At 33.7% G+C, this 24,552-nt stretch overlaps 1 protein-coding gene across 1 annotated transcript in view; it reads right to left on the bottom strand.

The window, feature by feature from the left end:
• The window catches only part of LOC129221180 (U6 snRNA-associated Sm-like protein LSm8), a 28,729-nt gene extending 6,170 nt beyond the window's left edge, over positions 1–22,559 (bottom strand). Inside the window, exons 1-3 of the mRNA XM_054855636.1 lie at positions 22,457–22,559; positions 21,990–22,030; positions 17,221–17,348 (exon numbers count right to left, since the gene is read on the bottom strand). Of these exons, the coding sequence (XP_054711611.1) occupies positions 17,221–17,348; positions 21,990–22,030; positions 22,457–22,487 (200 nt within the window). The 5' untranslated portion in view covers positions 22,488–22,559. The remainder of the gene's footprint in view (positions 1–17,220; positions 17,349–21,989; positions 22,031–22,456) is intronic.
• Positions 22,560–24,552: the final 1,993 nt, after the last annotated feature.

Below are 24,552 nucleotides of genomic sequence, written 5' to 3'. Positions count from 1 at the left end.
TAAACTCCTATATAAAGGCAGAAGAACTTTCTTAGATTTGTTTGAAATAGATCTATTGATGAACCCAAGCATTTTGTTGGCTTTGTTACTAGCAATACTGCACTGTTGACTAAACTTGAAGTCCTGATTTATAAAGACACCCAGATCCATAACATTTTCTGCTTGATTTATGACTGAACCCTGTAAACGATATCTCATACGCTTATTTCCATGACCTAAGTGTAGCACTTGACATTTCCCTACATTAACTGCCATACCCCATTTATCTGCCCACTTAGTAATATGATCTAAATCCTCTTGCAGCTGTTTTACTTGTTCTTCATTTTCGACAATCCCCATAATTTTTACATCGTCAGCAAAACAATTCATGCTTCCAGAAATATTTTCATTGTCGTCATTCATAAATATAATAAACAAAAGAGGCCCTAAAACTGATCCCTGAGGAACCCCACTTAAAACATCACTCCAATTAGAATGATTTCCTCTCACAACTACTCTTTGCTTCCTACCAGTAAACCAATTTCTAACCCAAAGTAAAGTTTTTCCTCCTATTCCAATGTCAGCTAACTTCCTGAGAAGAGCAACATGCGGTACCTTGTCAAAAGCTTTTTGAAAATCAATATAAACAACATCCACACATTTTTTGTTATCTAAAGCTGAGGTAACCTTGTCGTAGAAATGCAATAAATTAGTAGTACAGGATTTACCTTTCCTGAAACCATACTGCAAACTAGTCAACAGACTATTAGTCTCTAAGAACATCATGATCTTAATTTTGATCAAAGTTTCGAAAATCTTACAAATCACCGAAGTCAAACTTACAGGTCTATAATTCCCAGCAATACCTTTAGACCCCTTCTTGAAGAGTGGCGTTATGTTAGCCAGCTTCCAGTCCTCTGGCACCGTCCCCGAGTTATAAGAAGCATTGAAAATATTCAAAATAACATCCACTAATTCCTCTGCACATTCAACTAAAATTTTTGGATAAATATTATCTGGTCCCGGAGCTTTAGTTGCTTTAATCTTTTTCAAATGAAATAAAACCTCCTCCCTGGAAAATACAAAATCCTCAAGCTGTATAATAGCTTGTGTCTTGTTAGTGTCAACTGTTGAGATACAGTTATCGTTAAACACACTGGAAAAAAAGTTATTTAGAACATTTGCAATATCCCTATCGTTTTGGATTAAATTTCCATGCTCATCAACCAAAGGCCCTATTTGACTGTTTCGAGCTTTCCCAGAATTAGCGTAAGCAAAAAACCTCTTAGGGTTCCCATCAATGTCATCTGCCAGCCTTTGCTCCAATTCCCTTTTCTGAATCCGTACCAAATACTTAAAATTTCGCCTTGCCTTACCATACTGGAGCCTCTCCGCACTCTGACCAGTTTCTTTAAACTTACGAAAAGTGGCTTGCTTATAATTAAGAGCTTCTTTAGTCTCCCTGGAGAACCACATGGGCCAAATTTTGGTACTAACACCTTTTCTCCTAAATGGAACATAGTCCCCAACGGTTTTAGCAAGTTTATCCTTAAATTCCGTCCACTGCTGATCTACGTCGCTATTTTCCAACCCTGACGAAAAAAACCTCTTTCAAGCTCTGCCTAAGTGCAACAAAATCGGTGTTTCTGAAATTGGGCACAAACCTAAAATTATCATCTTTGCACACTTCAAATTTAACCCGGAACCTAATGCTGTTATGATCACTATCTCCAATATGCTCCCCTACACTCAACCCCTGAACAAAACTACCTATGTCACAAAAAACTAGATCCAAAATGGCCTCCTCTCGAGTTCCCTGAGTTACAACTTGATCTAAGAAACAGTCACCAATTACTTTTAAAAATTCCTCTTCTTTGCCATTACCAGGATAAAAATTATTCCAATCAATACCCGGAAAGTTGAAATCCCCCATTATGATAACGGATCCCTTACTGGACATGTCACTAATAATACGGTACATCTGTTCATCTTGTCCCTGGTTTGAATTAGGTGGCCTATAAATGTTTCCAAAGCGTAGCTTTATGCCCTTACTGCTCATCAACTCCAGCCAAACCATATCAATATCAGTAGGCTTATCATTTATGACCAATTCGTTGCAAATAAAATTGTCTCTAACATAAAATAAAACCCCACCACCTCTTTTACCTACTCTATCCTGTCTGAATAAATTATACCCAGCAATATGTAATAACTCTGCATCAGATTCGGTAGCCCATGTCTCTGTAATTCCGATAACATCCAACTTCTCATCCATAACTATGCTTTTCAATTCATCCATCTTGTTCCTAATACTGCGAGCATTGGTATAGAAAACTTTAAGCATGCCTAAGTTGCTTTTATTTAACACCCTGAAATTTCCTAAATTACAATTGTTAACATTACTACTCTTGTTTGTCACTTTATTTCCATTTCTAGCAATACCCAAAAACATTTCGTTCTCTCGATACCTGGTGCTTGAACCATGCCCCCCATTCCAACTTAGTTTTTTGACTCCGAAGCCCTTAAAATTAATCCACTAACCATTTTGACCCCTGTAGAGCTCAGATGCAGGCCATCCCTAGCAATCCAATCCCGTTTACAATGACTCCATACATCAATGAACCTGATACTGCGCTTTTCGCAAATTGACTTCAGTAGCAAGTTCATACACCTCGCACGTTGATTTAGCCAGCTCCTATGCACTCCATACCTGGGAAGCAAACCAACCACTTGGACATTCGTCGAAAAGCTGGTTGCTTTATCCAACAGGGATTCCCATTCCCTAGAAAACTCCTCATTTTTACTGTGGCCTACATCATTTGTTCCCACCCACAAAGTAACCATGTCCTCCTTATTCAATACTCCCTTCTTTTCAGCAACCATATTAACGTCTTTTACCCGAGCCCCTGGTAAACAACACCTAGCCACCTTACGCTTTACTCTCCCAACTGTGTTACCCACCTCCCTTACCATAGAGTCCCCCAAAATTACACCCTTAGTTTCCCAATCTAACTCCTCATTTGAAACTTCCCCCTGAATCTCTGAAACATTTATACCCTCTACAACTGGCTTACACCCTAATGCTAACTGGGCTTCCAAAACTAGCATCTTAAGTCTTAAGTCTGAGAGTTCAGCACATTTAGTGCAAATATAATCCTCTTCAAAAACAGACTCATTTTCCCCCTTATACAGGCAGAACATATGACATAAATCACAAGAGATCCACCTGTCCCCCTTCCCACTCTTTACCTCTTTCATAATGCATATAACACCCATTTCTACTCAGTGAATATGTTCCAAAAGGCAAAACAGTAAGATAAAAATGCAAAAAAACACAGAATAAATACTAAAAACAGCAGTAAATAAACAGAGTTGCTACACCCAATAAAGCACACAAGATCAAAAACCAGGAGATCACCACATGTTAGGCTTAGCTCCAAAAAATGCAAAAACACTTCAAGAATACAATAACAGCAAAAATGAGCCCCCAAAACACAATAAAACTAAATTACATGATAAAGTAAAGTAAAAAAACCTAAAACTAGACAGTAATAATGAAAAATTATAGTAAAAAAACACTTATCAAATTAGCAGCAAAAAACACTCCCTGCATCACAGGCGCCACCTTTAATCTTCATAGTAACTTTTTTGTTAACCCATTTTGGAAGTAACACAGGTTCATCTTGAAAGTCTAGGGGGAACCCTGACTCTAGGGGGAAAAACTGACAAAATGAACTTCTTTAAGAGTCGAATTTAATTTCTTTTCTATAAAAAATACAAAACAAAATTGCCCTGTATTTTGTTTAGCAAACTGAAATTTATTATGATTTTTTCTAAGGCTTTGTCTCTTCTGTGGACCAAGTCATCTCCTCCGTGGACATGCCACGTCCACGGAGGAGACAAAAGTAAGCTTTAGAATTTTTCACAGAGTTTTGATTTTAAAGTTAAAAAAATGGAATGCTTCTTTTTATCAAATATACTACTTTTGCTATCTAAAAATGATGTTTCAAACACAAAACAGTTTTATTTTAGCTTTTGTATGATGACCACAGAGATGAATAAACTAACACACACGTATGAATACACTAAGAACTTTGCCAAACCAGATTTAGACATAACAATCTAACACGTGCAGTGGCGTAGCTACACTTCCTGCCGCCCGGGGCGGTTCCTCAATTTGACGCCCTTTTGATGGGAAATAGTTAATACATTATATCAGTTCTCTCGCGGCTTTCTGGTTGTGTTGGAGAGCTTTTTGCACTAACAAAGAGGCTCTATTGTAGCCTTGAAATATCTATAATGCTGTACGTATTTTCTTCAGAATTTGTGCTTTATTTACGTTGGTTTTTCACTTTAAAAAAACAGGCGGGGAGCTCCCTCCAAAATTTTTTGTGAAAAAATTTAAGTCAGTGTTATGTTTCTTTGGTGACGTCATAAATACACATTTTAGACATCTTTAATCACGTTATGGGGGTCAGGGCTTGACCGCCCTCAGGAACTTGTTGGTACAGAAGTTTCTTAAAACTCAATATAGGCTTAAAAGGGGCGGACGTTATCTCTTGGAAATGTTTCGAAATTCAAGGCCTAAATCTGAACTTTTGGGCTTATTTGGAGGCATTAATGGATAGGAAGTTTCAGTTGCTCTTCCCGAAAATTAATTATTAAACCCTCAATAATCCCCAATTTATTGAGGGTTTAACAAGCAATTTTAAGTTATTTGTGGTTTGTCAAAATTTTCCGGAACCAAAACACATTTTGAAGCTAACTTTGGCAATGTTAAACAGCGAAAAGTGGGGGGGGGGGGGAATGGAGTCCCCCAAAACGCTGTTTCAGGCTTTGTTTGGCCAAGTTGGCTCTCCTCTGGAAATTTTTAAAAATTAAACTCCTGAAAATGCGTTTTAAGCTTTGTGACAGTAGGAAGGAGGTCGGGGAAAATATTATAATTTAAAGTATAAGAAAAGCAAATTTAGGGTCAATTTGGTTTCTCAAAGGGAGTTATAACTCCCTTTTGAATCCGTGCTTGTACGAATCACTTATTAGTGTCGACAAACTCAGGTGTTGCCGCCAAGAGTACTAACAAGACTTACCCTTTCCCCTTCCCAAGATCCGATACTGTTTTATTGTCAAATTTAGATGATTCTCTTTTTCACCGATAGAGGACGAAAAGATAAAGGGGACCTTTACATACGATCAACTATACTGTGATTCATGAGAAGAAAAAGTTGTGCATCAAAATTCATTACTTATGATGTAAATGTGAAAGGCTTTGCTTAGAGGTCATTTTACTGATTAAAAAACTGTCCTTAAATTGAATGAATAAATGTGAAACTCATAGTTTAAAGGAATTTGTTGGTATAAAATAGTAGCACAAGTAATAATTATTCGAGTTGTGAATAATTTTTTTTTTTATAAAATGAACATAAAATTCATTCTGTTTTAGTGAAAATCTTGTAATCAATGGCCAATCAAAGCAGTTGTTGAAACAGATAATGCTATCCTGAAAATGAGCAAGAAATCGCTCACCATTTGAGGCCTTTTCACTCTTTCCTTGTTGTCACTTTCCTTTTTTTTTTCAATAAGGTGTTTTCCAAGGAACTTTCTTAAAATCAAGTGGTAGCTTCATCACATAACGAAAGATTATGAACTTTGTTGTTTCTCCTTCGCAATAGTTAACTTAACTATAAAAAGGAAAAAAACATGGTCCCTTGACTTTACCACCTCTATCATTCTGTAGCTTCAGACGAATGAAGAGAAAAAACAAACAATAGTGCTGAGATGTCTTCAAAAAAAAAAAAAAACCATGTTTTGTATTAGAGTAATTTTGTTATCATAAACGTACTAAAACCTTGTGATTTGAAATTTTTTTTTTTTGCATGATTGCAAAAGCATGATTTCCTTATTGGGAAAACGCGTTCAATTTTTTCGAATCAAATGTGTGAAATTGCCGCCCCCCCGAAAAATGTCGCCCGGGGCGGAACGCCCCCTCCGCCCCTCCCTAGCTACGCTACTGAACACGTGTACAAGAGAACTAAAGTTGATCACTAGCAAACAAAATAGCTAAGTATCCTACCATTTACCTTATATGGATTTGACTTTTGCTGCCCTCTATTATGTATTTATTAAGTTATTTTAAGTGTCCATGGAGGGAGACTTCAATCTTAGGGACAAAGTTTATTAGTCATTTTCTTTATAAATACAATTTATTTTTTTAAAAAATTTATTTTAAAAACATCTTAGAACTCTTAGCTAGTTAATACAATCAAAGATATTTAAAACCAATTTAAACAGTTTGAGACCAATTACAAATTGCTTTGTCTCACAGACTTAGGGACGTCCACGGAGGGGATTTTAAAGCAACATTCATTAAAAAATAAAACTGAAATATTAAATTTATTTAATTGTCATGCATGAAATAAATTAGTTCAAAACTTAACTAAAACACATGAAAAAAATATTAAGTAATATACTGAAGCTTTTATTATTTATTACTAAGGGACTGTAAAAGTCACCTTTTTGTGAGAATGACCCATATAAGAGTTACACTTTGTTACAAAAAGTATCGGGACACTTTCTAAATTTCATTTTTACGTATTTCTCGAGAACTAAGGACCAATTGTTCTATAACTTTTGTCACATAAAAAGTATGCTCCAGCTGCCATTTTCCAATTAAAAGTAAATCCCTCCTGCATTTAGGGGACCAGCAACAAATTGATAAACCAAAAATGTTTTTTGATCATCCTTCCTCATAAATAACTGTGGATAAGCTGCAATTTTCAGCATTTAATTTACTTGCTGTGTACAATAATTTTATACATGAAAGTATCTCTTTTATAACGAAGATATAAGCATTTACTTCAAAAATATCAATTTTGATCACATGTTTTTTCTCATAACACGTAGAGATTGCCAACATAGCTAACTAAACTTTTTGAAAACTTGACAGGGTACAAGAGAACCATTATACTAAAATTTGAAACCAAACTTTTGAAAATTTGATGAAATATAAACGTTAAAAGCAATTAAATTTTCACCGGGCATGCGCGAAAGATAGAATTTTATAAACTTCATATAGAATTTTATAAACTTCATAATTTAAAAACCACATAGAACCTCAAACTCCAAATTAAATTCCAGTTCAATATCTTAAACATTTTAACCCATTAACCGCCAAAACTTGAAATCGTTATTTTTTTTTGGATAAAAATCATAAAAGTTATCATTTTGAACCTATATAATAGCAATATGCTTAAAAAAGAGCAAAAATGCACGTACTTTTACAAATATAGGGTGTAGCGTTGACACAACGTCAGCGGAAAAGAAGTATTAATGCTAAGTAGTTTTATCAGAAATTCTTCAGCAGTTTCAAGGCTTTTTATACACAGGAAATTTTTATAATCTTAGTTATGGTTCTTAAACTTGCCGAGCACTTTAAAAGAAACTGAAATTTATATAAAATAAGCACATAAATGCATTTTTGAAATTTTAAATTTGTTTGCATACAAATTTGTTTGTTCTACAAGATGCGATAAAAAATCGGAATTAAAAAAAAAGATTAAAAATATAAACACTTGCTTTACATTCTAGAGTGTGTCTTACAGATTGAATGAGGACCTGTTCTTCATTTTTTGGTTGATACCTATCAATTGGATCCTGTTTTGTCCATCGCCAATCTTCTGCTTTTCGTTTTTTAGTTTTTTTACTATGGGATTTGGAACAATTGAACTTTTTTTTTTACGTGGACTTCAACTTTGCCTGCAGTATCGCACAATAAAACTTCATTATCATTATTCAAAATGTTGTCATTGCCTTCTTCTTCATCACTAGCTTCTGTTTTTTCTGGTGGTACAACAACAATATCTGTTTCTTCATTTTCATTGTCATCTGAGTTTTGTTCGTAAATCTGTTCCAATGCTTCTTCCAAAGTTAGATATCCTGTTCTGGGCATTTCGAAAGGCAGAGACGAAAAAAAAGCTTCCACAGTCAAAACGCGCAGAATAAAAATGAAATATAGTTCTACCCTAAAGCAATTGAGACAGACAGTCAGTCTACCCCTTTTTCGCTGACGTTGCGTCAACGCAACGCCAGTTTTTACTTCCCCCTCCTCCCCAGCAGAAGCAGTTTCTTTGAGGAATGTCCTGATAAAAAGTGACATTGACTAAAAGTATTTCATATCTAAACCAACACTTTTTTTAATTTTTATTTTTTCTGACAGAAAACTAGATCACAAATTTAGTCAAAAAAAAAAAAAAACCCATGTGAGAGAAACAATTTTTATCATACATAAAAAAAAAACTAGTATGTTGTGGCCATCACGAAACTTCCTTCTATATTTTTCCTTTTTCCAGGGGTCGAAGTGGTCCTATATATCCTATATTTCCTATATTTTCAAAAAAAGTATGAAAATCGTCCTATATTTCCTATATTTTTGGAAAATGTCCTATATTTCCTATATTCCTGTTTTTTAATCCAATTTCTTTCTTTAAAACAACAGTAAATAAACTATCTGACTTCGGATTTTTCGTCGAAAGTACGTGTGCAAACAAATTTCAAATTCAAAAACGCAACTCACTAAATCCTGCAACAGGCATCTTCTCTCATTGGCTACAGCAATATGACGTCACTGTAGTGGGTGGAGTTTCGAGAACGAATTCTGAAGTTGGTTTATAAATTTTGCGTTGGGGACAACACCAGTTTGTTTCGTTTTCCATGGTGGTTTTTTTCGGTTTTTGGTTTTCGCGGGTATATTTTTGTGTTCAGTGCATTTTCTGACTGGAATGTTCTAATAGTCTTTTTGCAATCTTTTCTTTTTGTGGAATTTTATAGAACAAAATATCTGTATATTTGTGCTACAAAACATTGGTTATTTCCTGTTAGTTCTCAACACAAAGACGGTTTTTATTTATTTATATAAGCTATGTTTGTGACACGTCTATCCCTGCAAAAAGTGCGAGTTGCTGTGTTAATTATCAATAAATTTCTCTTCCTTCTTTTTTTTTGTCTGCAAAGTACACTTTGCTCAAAAATTATTCTTTCAACAACAGAAAAGTCATTTCAGGTGTAAGTTATAATTTTGTTTGAGGGTTTTTTTTTTTAAACAAAATCATTGATAAGAATAAATAAATAATATGTATGTATTATTTCTTTTTTCATAGCGAAACTATTCATATAATGTGTCCTATATTTGTCCTATATTTTTTGTGGAAAATGTCCTATATGCGACAAGTCAATCACTTCTACCCCTGTTTTTCTGATCCCTCCCCATGCTTGACGAGGAAGCAATATTCCTAACAAAAACAAAATTACACATGCAAAAACTTGACGACCATCCCGATGTCTGAATTATTGTAAAAGCAAAACAAAGAGCGAAAATTGAAAGTTACTTTAAAAGCCTTACTTGAATTAATTACAAATATTTTATTTATTAACAAACATAAGATGGCAACAGTTAAAAATTTTATATCATTGAGATAATATTTCCGATCATTTCCATACAATTAAAATCACGAGAAATACGCAGACGACAATCTATTACGATTTATCTTTCTTATTGTTGCATTAATAAAACTATTTTTATTCGCAAAAAGAAAAAAAAAATCAACACCTCTTGGAGCGATTGGAGTCAAAATTGAACCAAAGCCTGTTTACGTATGGATTCACAATATATTCCAAATTTCAACGAGAACGTAGCATTACTTCTTGAGATAGGGCACTCACAATGGAAAAAAAGAACGGGCGATTGCGCTACCCACGCCTTTTTAGCTGTTGACACCAAAATAAAATCAGCTCTTATACCCACTAAGGGCTACTTGTCAAAAAATTTTTGTTTGATTCCGTTCGTTATTTCTTGAGATACAGCAGTAACAATTGACAACAAAAAACGTTCTATAACTCAACCCCCGTTTGAGCTATTGACACCAAAATTGAATCAGCACCTGCTTCCGTTAGGGGCAACATATGGACCAAATTTTGTTTGATTCCGCCAGTTACTTCCCGAGGAATAGCAAGCACGCGTAACTCGAAAAACGTCCCATTGCTCCACCCCCCTTGGAGGAATTCGCGCCAAAAACCAATGGGCACAAGTTCACATAGGGGCACATATGTGTACCAAATTTCGTTCAATTTCATGCGGTAGTTTTGCTGTAGTGCGGTCACAAAAAACTGGTCACACATAGACGTGACACACATACACACACACAAATACACACACGCAGACAGACAGACATTTTCCAAAAATAGTCGAAATGGACTCAGCACACCTCAAAACGTTCGAATTCGTCAAAATTCAAAATTCGAAAATTTGCACGAATCCAATACTTTCTTCTATATATTAGATATAGAAGAAAGTAAAAAATAAAGCAATTTTTTTATTTAACATATTTTTACTAATATTCTTAAATTCAAATTAGCAATCGATAAAAAAATTAGATTTCTAGTGTAGTTTCTATGGATATTTATTATAACCGTTGCGTCAATGCAACACCAGCGGGTAATGGGTTAAAAGATATAAGCAATCTGATGAGCCTAATTTCAATAATTGAAGGATGCGCAACAAATACAAGTATTTTATTTAATGTCAAGTTTTCATAAATGTTAAGTATGATGTAAAATATGATAAAATAGTAACTATTTTAATTGATATTAAGTATGACAAGTTTAATGTGAAGTTTTAATTAACGTTAAGTATGATACAATAATGTTACAAACAATTAACTTTAAACATGTGGGAGGCTTTATATCATTTGTCGTAAATTTCTTCCATTTGTTATCTTTGCAGAAATGTAAATGGACAGCACCCCATGCCTTTTTACATTAGAGTTCATAGTTTGATCAATTATTTTATCATACTTAACATCCAAAGATTACTTTTTACTTTTTAGTTCACGCTGCTGCTGTTAAAAAATCACAAAAGCGTTTTTTTTTTTATTTTTTAAACTTTCATTTTATCTTTTCCATTTTTAAAAATTAGTTGTATTTTTTACATTTTAGTCGCTTTTAGGCTGAAATAGTAGCAGTTTTTTTTACAAAATAGTCGTTTTTGCCTTAATTTAAGCTAAAACAGTCGACATAGTCTGCAACTCTTTAAAATAGTCGCAATAGTTGGCAGTGGCAGCCCTGAAATTCTTAGAGTCATTTCTAAGATAAGAAATTATATATATATATATATATATATATATATATATATATATATATATATATATATATATATATATAGTCACAAGAATTGCTCGTTAAAAGATAACAAAATTAAGGAAGGTTTTCAGGTATATTAAGGAATGCATAATATACCTGATAAGGAATGCATTTGCTTTTTCCCTTAATGGAGGCTTATTTTTTTTATGTTTGTAAAGCCTGCTTTTAGGTCAGTGTAAATGTGCTCTAGGAAGAGAAATGAAGAGAGCATCCAACGAATCAGTAAAGCCTCAGATCACCACTGGCGTTAAGCCAAATGTATTAGAAACCTCTCTTGTACAGACAAGAATACTGTTTTGAGAGTCTCTTACATTGATACATCTTTTTTCTAAACAAAATGCTTCAAGTTATATAAAATTAAACTTTGAGAATTTTGTGACAATAATGAATCTGAAAGTTTGCAGTTGTAAGTTGATCAAGTAGTGTTTAGAAACACAATTCAATGTGACATATTCAACTGTAAGATACTGCTCTTAAGCCAGGGCTAAGGCAGAACTTCATGCAATATACTGACAACCAGTTATCACATCCGAAGACTGCAGTTTCATTCTTGTTATAGACTCATCAGTCTGGAATAGTGAATAACTTAGAAGGAGGCAAACGTTATCTCATTGCAGCTGAGAGTGCCAACAAACTGGTTAAGAAAGTAAATTTAGCTCACCAGCTTTTTCAGATTTTAGTCCAACCCTGCTAAATGAATATATAGTACTGGCATATTCAGGTATAATTTTATTTTGCCTGATCATTAACTAATGACAATAGCAAAAGATTACAAAAAGTGCTAGAAATGATATTTTCAACCATGTGGAAATCAGTGCCCATTTTCAAAAAATCAATATAATAAGGAAACAATAAATTAAAAAGCAAAATTTTACTGCATTCATTTAGAATAGAGTAAGATAACAGAAAACCAACGCCTTTTACATACTAAATGCCTAACCACTTCACCTCAAAAAGAGTTCCTCCACCGGTACACAAACAAGGCTACCTGGCAGCAATTACAAGGATGGCGTTGCTATGACAATGAATACAAACAATTCAAACATTTGCTTCACAAATATTGTCTGATATTTAGAATTGTTTTCATCTTTTCTTTTTGGTTATAATCGTTTGCTCGAATAAAATCTCTTGTGAAATTTTTTCTCTGTGTTATTTTTTTCTTCAGAATATCGAAGTGCTTTAAAGATTAGTGCGGTTTTCTTTTTTTTGAAATGTAATCATTTTAATAATGCCTCGAACATGTTGTATATCTTTTTGCACTTCTAGATATAAAAATAAGGAAAAAATAAGTTTTCTTCAAATTTCTGCTGATGTAAATCAGCGAACATTATGGCTAAATGTCATAAAAAAACAAGGTAAATATATTTTTTTTCCAGGTGGAATTATTATATCATTTTTCAGAGTGCCCTGCAATGAAAGTTGATTGCCCTACCTTATATCACTGGCTAGCTACAGCCTTGTAACAGCAGCGATTCTCAACTGGTGTTCCAGCGAACTGACATGGCACCGATCCGCAGCTTTGATCGACCCATAGCCTGCGTTTGACGAGCTCAACTGGTTAACTGAGCATGTGACAGCTAATGATCACGTGCTTCAATCAACAGCTTAAAATGGTAACAGGTGTGGTAATTGGTAGATGGTAGATTGCTGTGGTTAGTAACCAGTTAATCACCGGTCGACCGGTTAGGTCTGTCAAACGCAACCTTAGAGAGTCTTGCTCATTCACATAAAAAAATTTTGCTTTCAAAATAAAGGGGGAAAATAAAAGTAATAAATAATACTGAAAAGAGAAAGAAAGAAAACACCATCATAATGATCGTATAAAACGTCTTTTACATGGATTTTATAATTATTTTTGGTAGTTTTCCATGATTGTTCGGCAATGCTGCTTATTTATGTATATTACTGTAATTACTTATCTTATTCCCTACATTTAAATATATATTGTAACTCGTCTTCAGCAACAAATAAAGTTTTATTTGTATATTTATTAATTCATTTATAATGATTATTATTTTGTAAAAAAAAAGGAAAAACATTTCAGCCGTTCACAAAAAATTTTCACAAGTCTCCGAGATGAGAAATTTTTCCTGCAAAAAAGGGGGGGGGGGAGGAAGAAGAGGGAAAACCTCACCGGTTTGTAAAAAATAGCAGTTTTAACGGTCTTCAAATAAAAGGTTTTCTTTTTTTTTCAAAAGAAAGAAAAGTTTAAAAAAAAAAAAAAAAAAAGCTTAATTCACGGATCAGAAGCTTTTTTTACGCTTCTTTGTTTTAGAATTTTAGTCAAGGCTTCAAGACTGCCAAAAAAAAAAGATACTGGAAAGGTTATTGGTGATTTAACTTTCTGGGATTTTCGATAACTGGTCGATCAAACCGGTACCGGACCTATAAATAAAATTTACTGCACTTGAAACACAGGGGCGGCAGGGCCCAATTAAGATATCGAGGGCCCCAGGAAAAATATTTTTTTGGGGCCCCCTGTATTTAAACTTTATAACTTCAGCCCTAGGCTGAAACAATTGTAGCCATAGACTAAAGAAATTTCAGCCATTTGGGGGCCCCTAAATATCTGGGACCCTAGGCAAGGGACTAGTTGGCCTATTCAGTTACCAGGCCCTGAGGGGATATTGGGTCCCTCAAGAGGGCGCCAACCTTGACTACCAAAGGGCGAAAAAAGAAAAAAACCCCAAAATCGCACAGGTTTGAGGGCGAGGCTTCGCGCCCTCCAATATTCATTAAAATAAAATGAAATTTAAAAAACAGGTTCGAGGGTGCAAGAAAATGAAAATGAGAGAAGGAGCACAGGTTCAAGGACACACACACACACACAAAAAAAAACCCCGAAAGCACTCAGGTTTGATATAGCAAAAGGAAGAAAAAAAGGAGCTGAGGTTTATGGACAAAAAAAAAAAAAAATCCCCGAAGGCCTACAGGTTTTAAAGGGGCAAAAAAAACGAAGACGCACCCACAGTTATAAAAAGCCGAAGATGCACAGGTTCAAGAGCGTGAAAAAATGAAAGAAAAAAAAAAGAAATGTGAGGGCGTAAAAATAAATTAAAAAAAAAAAATTCTAATAAAAAAATTAAAAAAAAAAAAACAATACCAACAAAACAAAGAGGCACACAGTGGGCTTTTTGTTGAGAATTTAATCTGATAGCTCAATCAAAACCCGAAGTTCAAAGAACTAAAAGCAGGTTTTAAGCAAGCAAACCCAACTGAAAATTTGTGGAATGATCTCCTCGGGAAGATAGGACATACAGACACATATTTAACAATTAAATAAACATTTTATTGACCAATAAATTTGTCGAAACATGGAAATATTAACAAGTGTAAATAAAAATCATATTCCCCAACAATTGAATAAAAAAATCCCCCCGAAAATATCAGTAGGAAACATTTCTTAAAAATAGTATTGTTAAAGTTCCAGTAAAATTCATATGACTAGTTTAATACATGTACAACCTTGAGTCCTATGCCAAAAACAGAATAGTTTAGACGAACGAGTTAAAAGTTCATACCAAACAAGCTATTCCTTCCTTAAAACTGGCACAACATGTGAGGGCGAGATCCACCAATTTGGATCCCATATCAAAATCGTCCGTGGTCATTCCATGCCACCATGCTGAATTCAGAAAAAAAAACCTGTCCTCCCGGACAACAGGAACCATCCATTCAACGGACTTCCAATCCAGCTCTCGAGCGTGGACCTTCCATGGTCCTGTTTGTTAGGCCTTTTCTCAGCAAAAACAACTTGATTTAAACTCTCAATTTTAGAGAGAAAATCCCGTACTTAAAAAAAAAATCATCTCAAGGCAACAACTGGAACATGCCCACATTTCTAGCTGGGCTCAACGAAAAACATCCTATATCTTTCAAAAAGAATCCACTCTACAACGTGGAACTCTGGAGCACACAGCTCCCAAGCACAATCTCAGCACCTCCGCAAAACATCGAACTGCAGTCACAACAAGGTAAAAAAATAAGAGGTAAAACAATAAGAGAATGACTGATTGAGAGTTCACACTTAAATAGCATTCCTTATCTCCCTACGCGATGGCGTGACACATATCAAAAAGCATGCATAAATTATATTGATAAAACAACTCAACACCCAGTTTACAATTTAAAACTAAAATCTTTAAAATTATTTCCCACCCACATGCATACAGCAAAAATCTACTCAACATCCTATGACGTCACATCATCGTGGCGGGTCAACAAACACATGCAGGGAATATTGGCTCTGGGAAACGATTCGTGCGCCGGTAAAATAACGGGATGACATTCTAAGTTCGAAAAAAGAAGGAAGTAAGTTTCGGAAACTTTTATAAATCTTGTAAAACTTTAGGAATTTTTCCAAGAACAAAAAATAATGACTTTAGGCCAACACTTTTGAGGGCGCACAGGCGGAAGGGCGCATTGGCCCCCGGGCCAGTCCGCCCCTGCTCAAAGACCTGTCCACAATAATTTGAACGAAAATGCTTATTAAAATTTATAAAAATTTATCATATATACTCTAGTTATTTAAAAAAGTGTATGAATTAAAAGAAATATCTTTTACAGTAATTTTAACATTGATTTTTTGATCATATTTTACAGTTTGTGTTTTTTTAAGGTTTATTTAATTATGCATAATAATTGCAGTAATTGTTTTTAACATTTAAATATTATTACTAGTAAATAAATTACTTCTTTCTTAATTGCTCTTTCTTTCTTTATTTTATTAAATATATGTAAATTAAAATCTTACCGATCCGCAAATATTTTTCCGATCTGGGGGTAAAAAACTGTTGGCAAACGCAGACTTAAATTGTTAAATATTTAGCCATTAATTTCTAATATCTTCGATAGATGGCAGCAGGGAAGGTACCAAATGGACACACTTTGCTTTATGAAAAAAGCTAGAAGTGGTTAGGCAATCTTAAACATGTTATCTTTCATTTTCCGACTTCTTAAACATTTATTGAAAAAAGACAACGCAAAAAAAAAAAAAAAAAAATCTAAATCTGTTCTAAAAGTTAGACTTATAAGCAAATTTTGTATACTCTGGGGAAAAAAAAATTGAGTTTTTTTTCTTCAAATGTATTGCAAAATAGTCGTTTTTGCCTACATTTTTGCTTAAACAGTCTTTTTTGATTCAGAATAATCTTTCCAGTTACTTTTTTGGTCATCACAGGCAGTCCAGTTTATGTTAAAATGATTACAGTGCCCGCCGCTTATTAAAATCACATTCGTTCTGAGGACATTTGATTTTATAAAGCGGCTGATTTTATAAACCGGCACTCATGCACTGAAAAAAAAAATATAAGGTTTTCAAGTATAAATACTCTAAAAAAGAAATAAATTACGATTAGTTGTATTTTATTTTTAGTCTAGTTGTATTGTATTATTTTAGTTCAGTTGCAAAATACAGTTCATATTTTAACTTATTCAAAATTTCGGATTAATCTTTCACACTCAAGTCATCACGACTTGCTAGATAACAATTTTAACTTAATTGAAAAAATGAACTGTCAACCCCTGTAGATAGCTGAATGTGCACGAACGGATTGAAACTCAGTAGTCAGGCTGCAAGTCGAAACAGATCTGCGAAGTGGAAACAGGCAGCACCAACTAAATATATGGCTCTGAAACAGTTCTCTTGTGGCTGCTTCATTCTTCTTCTTTTTTTTTCATTCAACTTCCCAAGAAAAAAAACATACAACTTTCACCTTTTTTTTTCGTTTTTGTTTATGTGAATTTGTTATTTTATTAGTGCTGCACTGTTTTAAATCTTGAAAGAAAAAATAAAATCCTGGTTCTATTCAGAGAAGAATTAGCATATGCTCTCCAAAAGTTTGATTTTATAAAACGGCGAGGATGATTTTATTAAAGGGTAATTCTAACATATTTTGATATAGTAATGATTCTGTTCTTCCAGATTTGATTTTATAAAGCGGCTGATTTTATAATCCAGTGATTTTATTAGTGGCGGGCACTGTATTATTATTTTTTCAAGGGGAATTTGGGAAGGAAGGTTTTTCTTTTGGAATACAGAGCAATACTCACACATTGTCTCCTCTGACTATGTAAAGACCCAAGACAACCTGCTCAATGCCTTGGGAGGAGCTATAGACCCTTTCATGGCTCTCATCCAGGATCAAATTGATGGTCTGATCGAACCCCTTCAGAGTTCCCTGCAATAAAAGAAGATAATCCGTTAATAAAAGTCATATTGCATACTTTAGTAAAATATAGACAGTCCTAGACAGAGCTGCAGTTGGTGGGGAACGTTTTTTTTTTGGTTTAAACCAGGTTTATTTGGTTTCAACACTATTTGTGAGAAGATTGCTATCTTATTTTTGGAAAGACATGAATATTTAATTGAATTAATTGTTAATGAATGTTTAATATTCACATTTGAACCTAATTACTTGTTGATTCATTAAATAATTAAAAGTAAAATCTCCTAATTTCATTTCCTCGTAAGTAGCACTTTTTGTAGGGGAAATATTGTTTGAAAATCTTTAACTACTAAAAAATTAACATAAATTTAATAAATAGTCCTCGGCACAAACGAATAATCAACGAAATAATGTACTGTGAGAGTGAAGACATAATTATAAATAACTCTGAATAAAATCTTGTAAATCAATACTCATAATTATAGTTTTCTACAAAAAATATATTTAAATAAAAGTGAAATTAAAATCAAGTATTCTGAGCATATATAAAGTATTTTGCAGTATCTACAAATAAATAGTCTGATGTACATTTCACAATTTCAAAAATCATAAGAACAACACTTATTTTGTTTAACAAAAAATAAGTGTTGTTCATTAAAAAAAAAGAAAAAAAGGAATATATATATATATATATATATATATATAGATCATCATTGTGGAGACTTCATACAAATAGGACAAATGGGCTTAAAGAAGACCATTATGTTTTTCATTATAAACACTTTTTCTCCTAGTTTAATACGCTTAAGAGTACAATTTCTTTTTTTTTTTTTTTTAAATTTGATTATCATCTTCCAATAAAAAGACAAATTTTGAAGTTTGTTTTCCAATCCTAATGAATTCCTTATTTTTCACAATACAAATCCAAATAATGAAACTATTCTTTTCACACAATAAAGACATTGTAATATTAAAAATTAATATGTTTATTTATTCTTCTACCATTCATATATCATCCTTTTCTTACATTAGGATTAAAAAAGTTTTTCAAAAGGTGAAAATTTGACATTAAATTTTTTTATAAGACCACAGAGTTACACGCATATTTTCTGTTTTCAAAATTCTATACATCTTTTTTTTCTTGCTCTGATTGCATCGTCTATCGTGGATGCCAAAAAGTGAGTGACTGTTTTTCTTGTCATTGAAATATTGTACAGAGTTTAGATTTATATACACAACTAGCAAAAATACCCGGTGTTGTCTGGGTCAGTAATAATTGTAAGAAACAATCTCTACTTTCATTCATTTTCTATTTTAACGAAAGAACTCAAAACACACTGCTTTGACGTGATTAAAAATTGAGCTTCTTCCTTACCCATAAAAGTAAAACAGCAATAATTATAAAGAACGAAACGGTATTCAGTTAGAAACGAAAGGGGACAACATTTAAGCATATGAGCTGAGAAACAAATGTTGCTAGGTACGGTAGGTACTTTCTTTCCTTCTTCTTCTACTCTTCTACTGTAGGTACTTCTGTAGGTACTTACTGCATTTGGTTCGGAAAACGTAAAGCACCAATCCGGTCACATGGTTCAATTACGACGACAGAACACACGTTTTGCGTGAGCCTTCCAGTACTTTACTTTGAAATGTATCAAGGGACCTAAAATCGTTGCTTTTAAGAAATGAAGGCTTCACTCTCTCTCACCCTCTCTATGTTTCATCAATTCTCATTTGACATATCATAGTAGGAAAATTCATTACAAAAAGCAGAGCTGACTTTCATATTGTCCTTTGGCAACGGGTTAAATATTTCTTTCAGTTCTCGCTCAACAATAGGTTAAAATAAATATTAATTGCTTGGGAGATATAACCATCCAATGTTTAAATTAATTAATTAATTAACAAATCCGTTTCCAATTCGATCCATTGCGCTTCAAAACCATACTTGCCACAACTTAGTTACACACAAAAAATTTGATCAAAATCGGTACAGCTGTTTAAAAGCCTTATGGTGACAAACGTCCGCACAGAAGATTTTTATATATTAAGATAATTTATCTCTAAAGCTTTGCTGGTTACTTTGCATTAACTAGATTTTACATCTTCCAATCATATGCAAAATTTATGGAAACAATTGGGAAAAAATGATTTAGATTTTCCAGAAAAGAAAGAAAAATCACATGGTCTTTACAAAAAACCACTTGGTTTAATTAAAACCAACGTGGTTAAAACCAAACAAATTTGAGAACAAATAGGTACAGTAAAATCTAGATTATCCGGGCTAATTGGGAGTGCTACTGCCCCAGATATCGGAAATCTCGGCTAACAGAAACTTCGTAGAAAATCTGGTCAGAATAGCAAACTTTTAAAATGCATCAATTAAAACTACAATAAAATATTTTTAAAATATAAAAATGAACTGATAAAAAGTAATATTTTACAGTTAAAAACTAAGATAAGAAAATAACTTGTAGTAAGATTTAAAAAATAAATTGAATTTTTGTACAATGCCAAGTTAGATATTAAAAGACACTAAAAAAAATCACAAATTTCTAGAAAATGTTTTTATATGTAAATAGAAAATTCATCATTTCATAAACTATACGTTCTTTTCTTTGAAAAATAGACTTCATTATCGGCTCGGTTAACACAAACCTCGGTTCTACTGTAATGCAAATTTAATGTATAGGTTTCAAAACACCTTAAAAATAAATAAATGTCCACTTTTTAAATTCAAGTTGGCATTAGTAACCTTTTTTGACTTCACAAATCTAACACTGGGGAATATGCATTACGTCGCCAGAATATTGCTATAAAATTTTGTTTCTTTACATGATCAATCATGAACGATTCAAAAATCAGTATATTAAAATCACTCCAAACTTAAGTAAAAGACTAATTAAACAGCTCCCAATATGATGCAAAGTCATGCAGACTAAAATGGAACTTGACATCACAATTCATGAACAAATTCCTGCTATTCCAATGCTACAGTACTGCTTTCTTCAGATTGGTCATTGTTGATTTTCACTTTATAGAACTTATCTTCCAGGCTAACTAAAAAGTTATTTTGATGTCTTGTAAGGACTCTCACGAATAATTCTTCATATGACATTAAAAAAAAAAAAAGAGAATGATGTACAACATAAAAACACATCAAAAACTCATTATATGACATCAAAGAAGAATGAATAGCTTCAAACTCATAATATAATGCTTCAAAACACCTATTTGTCCTTTCTTGATTTCCTTCACTGTGACATAATAAAACTAGAATAAGAGCAGAAAAGATTTAATTTTTGGGAAAAAAACCATTGCAAATGATGATTAAGTTTGAATACTGGAAAAAGGGCATTAGTGTTTTGTTTGTATCAGTTTATTTTGTCATTGTCTGATTAGAAAATTATGAAGAACATATGTGCATTTTAAGCTATCATGTCCACAAAGTGCTTTTTAGTATTAAATCTATCAGGGTTCGCGATAGCAGAGCTTCCTCCAGGATTAAAAAAGAGCAGGGTACTGTTTTTTTTTTAAATTTAAAAAGACTATTTTTTTTGTTGAGAAAAGAGCATTTTTTAAATCAGGGCTAACTTAACGTTTATCTGGCTGGGAGAGACGAGTTAGAATTATCTTAAAACAAATGTAAATTTTACTAAGAAACACTTCCCTTTTCATGACGCGAATAATGAGGAAGGATGACAGCCAGTATTCTTCGCTGGAAACTAGTGTGAACAGCCCCCTATTATTGAATAAGAGGTGATGCAAAGTCCCTGGAAGAACATTGCTTAGTCTCTACAATGCCCAGGACACTATTTATCCCTTGTAGTAACTGATAATGGAAGGCATGCTTTTCTCATAGTCAGCTCAGTGGCAATCCAAGTTGAGAGACGCTTAGACCATTGAGATGTTATTATTGTTAATGATCTAAGGGGAGGAGAGGGGGAGGGGCAGATATTCGCTATTGTCACTCAGAAGAGAAAGACATTGTAAAAAAAACAAGGGGAAGGGATAATGGCTCCCTTCCTTTTTCCTAGTAAGAATCTTAAATCAAAAGGGTGCCAGTTCATGAACAAAAAGGCAATCAGGGTGCCATTTTACCAATAAAACGGCAAGGGCAAGTTGGGCGCAGCACCCAAGCCTGGGTGAGGGTCTGGCGATAGAGTGCGAAACTGCGAGAAGAGCAAACTCTTATAAGAAATCTCACTCAAAGAATGTTTCGATGCGGCACTTTTTGGCAACTTTGTCACGTGTTAAATTGAATGAAAAGGTTTAAAAAAAAATCTATCTCAATTTTTAAAAATCTCACTCTAATTTCAAAAGAGGTTCAGATTTTCAAACACCTCCTTCCAATGGGAAACATAAAATCAATGATGTTCTTGGATGGATAAATGGAACTTTTAATTCAATCTTCCCACTGTCTGTGAGAGGGAGTTTTCCACCATATAGCACTGTAAGTGGCAACATCTGATAATGAAGAGTAATTTTACAAGACCTAGACTACTACACCTCTGTTCAAGATATAACTAGGTACTCAAACCTTTGAGAATATTAGAAGACTTAGTGTGTACCATACCTTCTATGAATATATAACTATTATTATCGACTAATATAATCAAAATTTGTAGGAAATGTACAACACAGTTTAATTACCACAATATTTCTTCCATCAGCAGTAATTATTGACACCGTATCTGAGAAGTTAAGAAAAAAATCACCTGTAATGTATTTTCTGAGAAAAAAGAAAAACGGGGGATATTTCGATAATTGAGAATCTGGCGCGGTCGTCTCAATTTTGGCCTTAAATAATTTTATTTTAGTAACCCTGCTGATTTATAGTAACCCTATGTGAATAGATATTTCCGGTCTCTTTGTTTAGATTCGCAAAGAAAAATACCTCTCGCGCTTGCGCTGGAGCCAAAAATTGACGCCAACGAAGTAAGATCGCCAGATTCCCAATTATCGAAATATCCCCGAAAAACGTTTAGCAGTGATTTCATTAATTGAAAGTGAAATTGTCATGCTTCCAATTAATTACAAAATGCATTAATTGAACTAATGTACTATGCGAATCATTCAGCGAAGTTACAAAAGCTGATAAATTAAAAAAGAAAGGATACGATTCACATAACTATCAAGCGTAGAGGCCATTTTTCAAATATTTTTCGCAGATTCAACGACTGAAAAACGTAAACAAATATCGAAGCGAAAAAAAAAATTTGTAAAAAAAAAAGCACTGATGCCAATATATTTTAACTAAATATACACAAGACCAGATTACTTGGCTGGAAGTGTCTGCTACTCCTCGATTTTTCTAGCAACCTTTGTAGTAACTTGGCGTGGTTTCAGACGTCCTCGATATTTGGCGATCACGTTCGCGTTGTTTATTCCAGCGAGAAACAACTGCGCCTCGTGCTTTTTCGGCATACTTTCCTATATGGATAGTATTTTAATGATCTAATTATTGTAATTATAGAGGAATGACTATTGAAGTAAGGGCGAAGTTTTCTTCATTTGAAAGCTTACAAGACAAATTACGGAAGAAGAGAATTTTGTGCATTTTGATGTGCAAGATTCTGCTAAATTGACGAGTGATGTTCATATTCGACACGTTAAAAACATGGAAATGTCGAATTGGTGCATTACAAATTAAAATACACCAATGTTTTTGGCGGACGAGAGTGCCAAAAAAAAGGAAAGAAAACAAAAATGAAAGGAAATCTATAAGTGAGTATAAGTTTTGTGTGTTGACCAGTACACCGAACTTACGTATAAGAAGTATAATCTAATTTTCTTACAAGTTGCTTCCTTTTTAAAAAATAATACTACGTTGCATGTATTAGCTGTTTTATAAGGTTATAAGTAAATACATTGCTCAAAATGTGTCGCAATTCACAGGGCCGATCCTAGGGTGTCGGCCGCCCGTGTGCAAAGACCTAATGTGCCGCCCCTCAAGTGTAATTTGCATATTTTGACTAATCTTTAACATCTATATAAATCTTTCTTTAAATTTCTATGCCAATTTCGAATTTAAAAAGGTGAGGGGGGGGACAGAAGGATGATCTTATAAAAAAGAAGAAATTTTTTATAATAAGAAACTTCTTAGGTACAATTTATATCTTTGAAGAAAGTAATAGATACCAAAATTCACTAGTCGTAAAATCGCATTTTATGGTCTTTCTTCGGTGACATCATAGAAGGGACGGAGGAAGAGGAAGCGTGGGGGGAGGTGTCAGGGGTTCAGGGGAGGAGGATTGCTCCAAGAAAATTGTCGAAATTGGCGTATGAAAAATATTTTTAGTTAATCTTTAGTTGTGTTTGGTTGCAAGGACAAAAGGGTCAAGTATATTCAAGGTGCATGGAGAAATTTTCGAAATTGACGTCAAATATCGCAATTTTAGGAACTTTTTCGAGAATTTAGGTGAAAGTAATGTTGCAGTTCTTTCCTAAAATTCTTTCAAAATTGAAATCAATTTGAAGCTATTTTTTAAGACCGTAGCTTAGGAAGGATCGGCGTTCTTTCCGAAAAATCTCCGAAATTGAAATTTTAAACCCGCAATTTTGGGTTACCTTTGTTGATGTTGCAAGAGGGAGGGAGATTCAATCGTCTCCCATCGAAAGATTTTAAAATATATGTTTAAAACGCAAATTTAGGCCGTCTTTGGTGACGGTAGGGGATCTGGCGGCTATCCTCCGGTAATTTCTCGGCACTATTTTTTCAAAAACCCGTTTTTGGCTAGATTTGAAAACAATAGGGGAAACGTGAAAATATTCCGAAACAAAATATTTTTCGGAACTGAAATGCATTATAGTCTATTTTTGGGAAGGAAGGGTTTTGGAGCTCTTAAGCGGATATTTCTAAAATCACAATTTTATATTATCTTTCGTGACGTTAACAAAACTGGGAAGCTTCTACGGTTTGGATATTTTTCAACATTAATATCTGAAAAATATAACTATAGACTTTATTCCACCTCACCTCGACGATTGATGGATATGCCCTAGCACCTACGTATTACATAAATCCATACATAATCCTGGCAGTTCTCCTCCTGAATTCTTTAGAAATATAAGTCCCAAAATCGTATTTTAAGCATTGTTTGATAACGATGGGACGAAGAGCTGGCGGGTGTTCATCAGTGTGCCCTCACGAACTGTGTTTTTGAAACTGAAGTCAATTTCAGGCTAGTTTAGGCAGGAAGCTGTAGCTCCACGG

The sequence above is a fragment of the Uloborus diversus genome, chromosome 1, assembly GCF_026930045.1.
Source record: "Uloborus diversus isolate 005 chromosome 1, Udiv.v.3.1, whole genome shotgun sequence".
Taxonomy (NCBI): Eukaryota; Metazoa; Arthropoda; class Arachnida; order Araneae; family Uloboridae; genus Uloborus; species Uloborus diversus.
The sequence above is the reverse complement of the archived record's forward strand: the minus strand, read 5'-3'. Positions and strand labels throughout refer to the sequence as shown.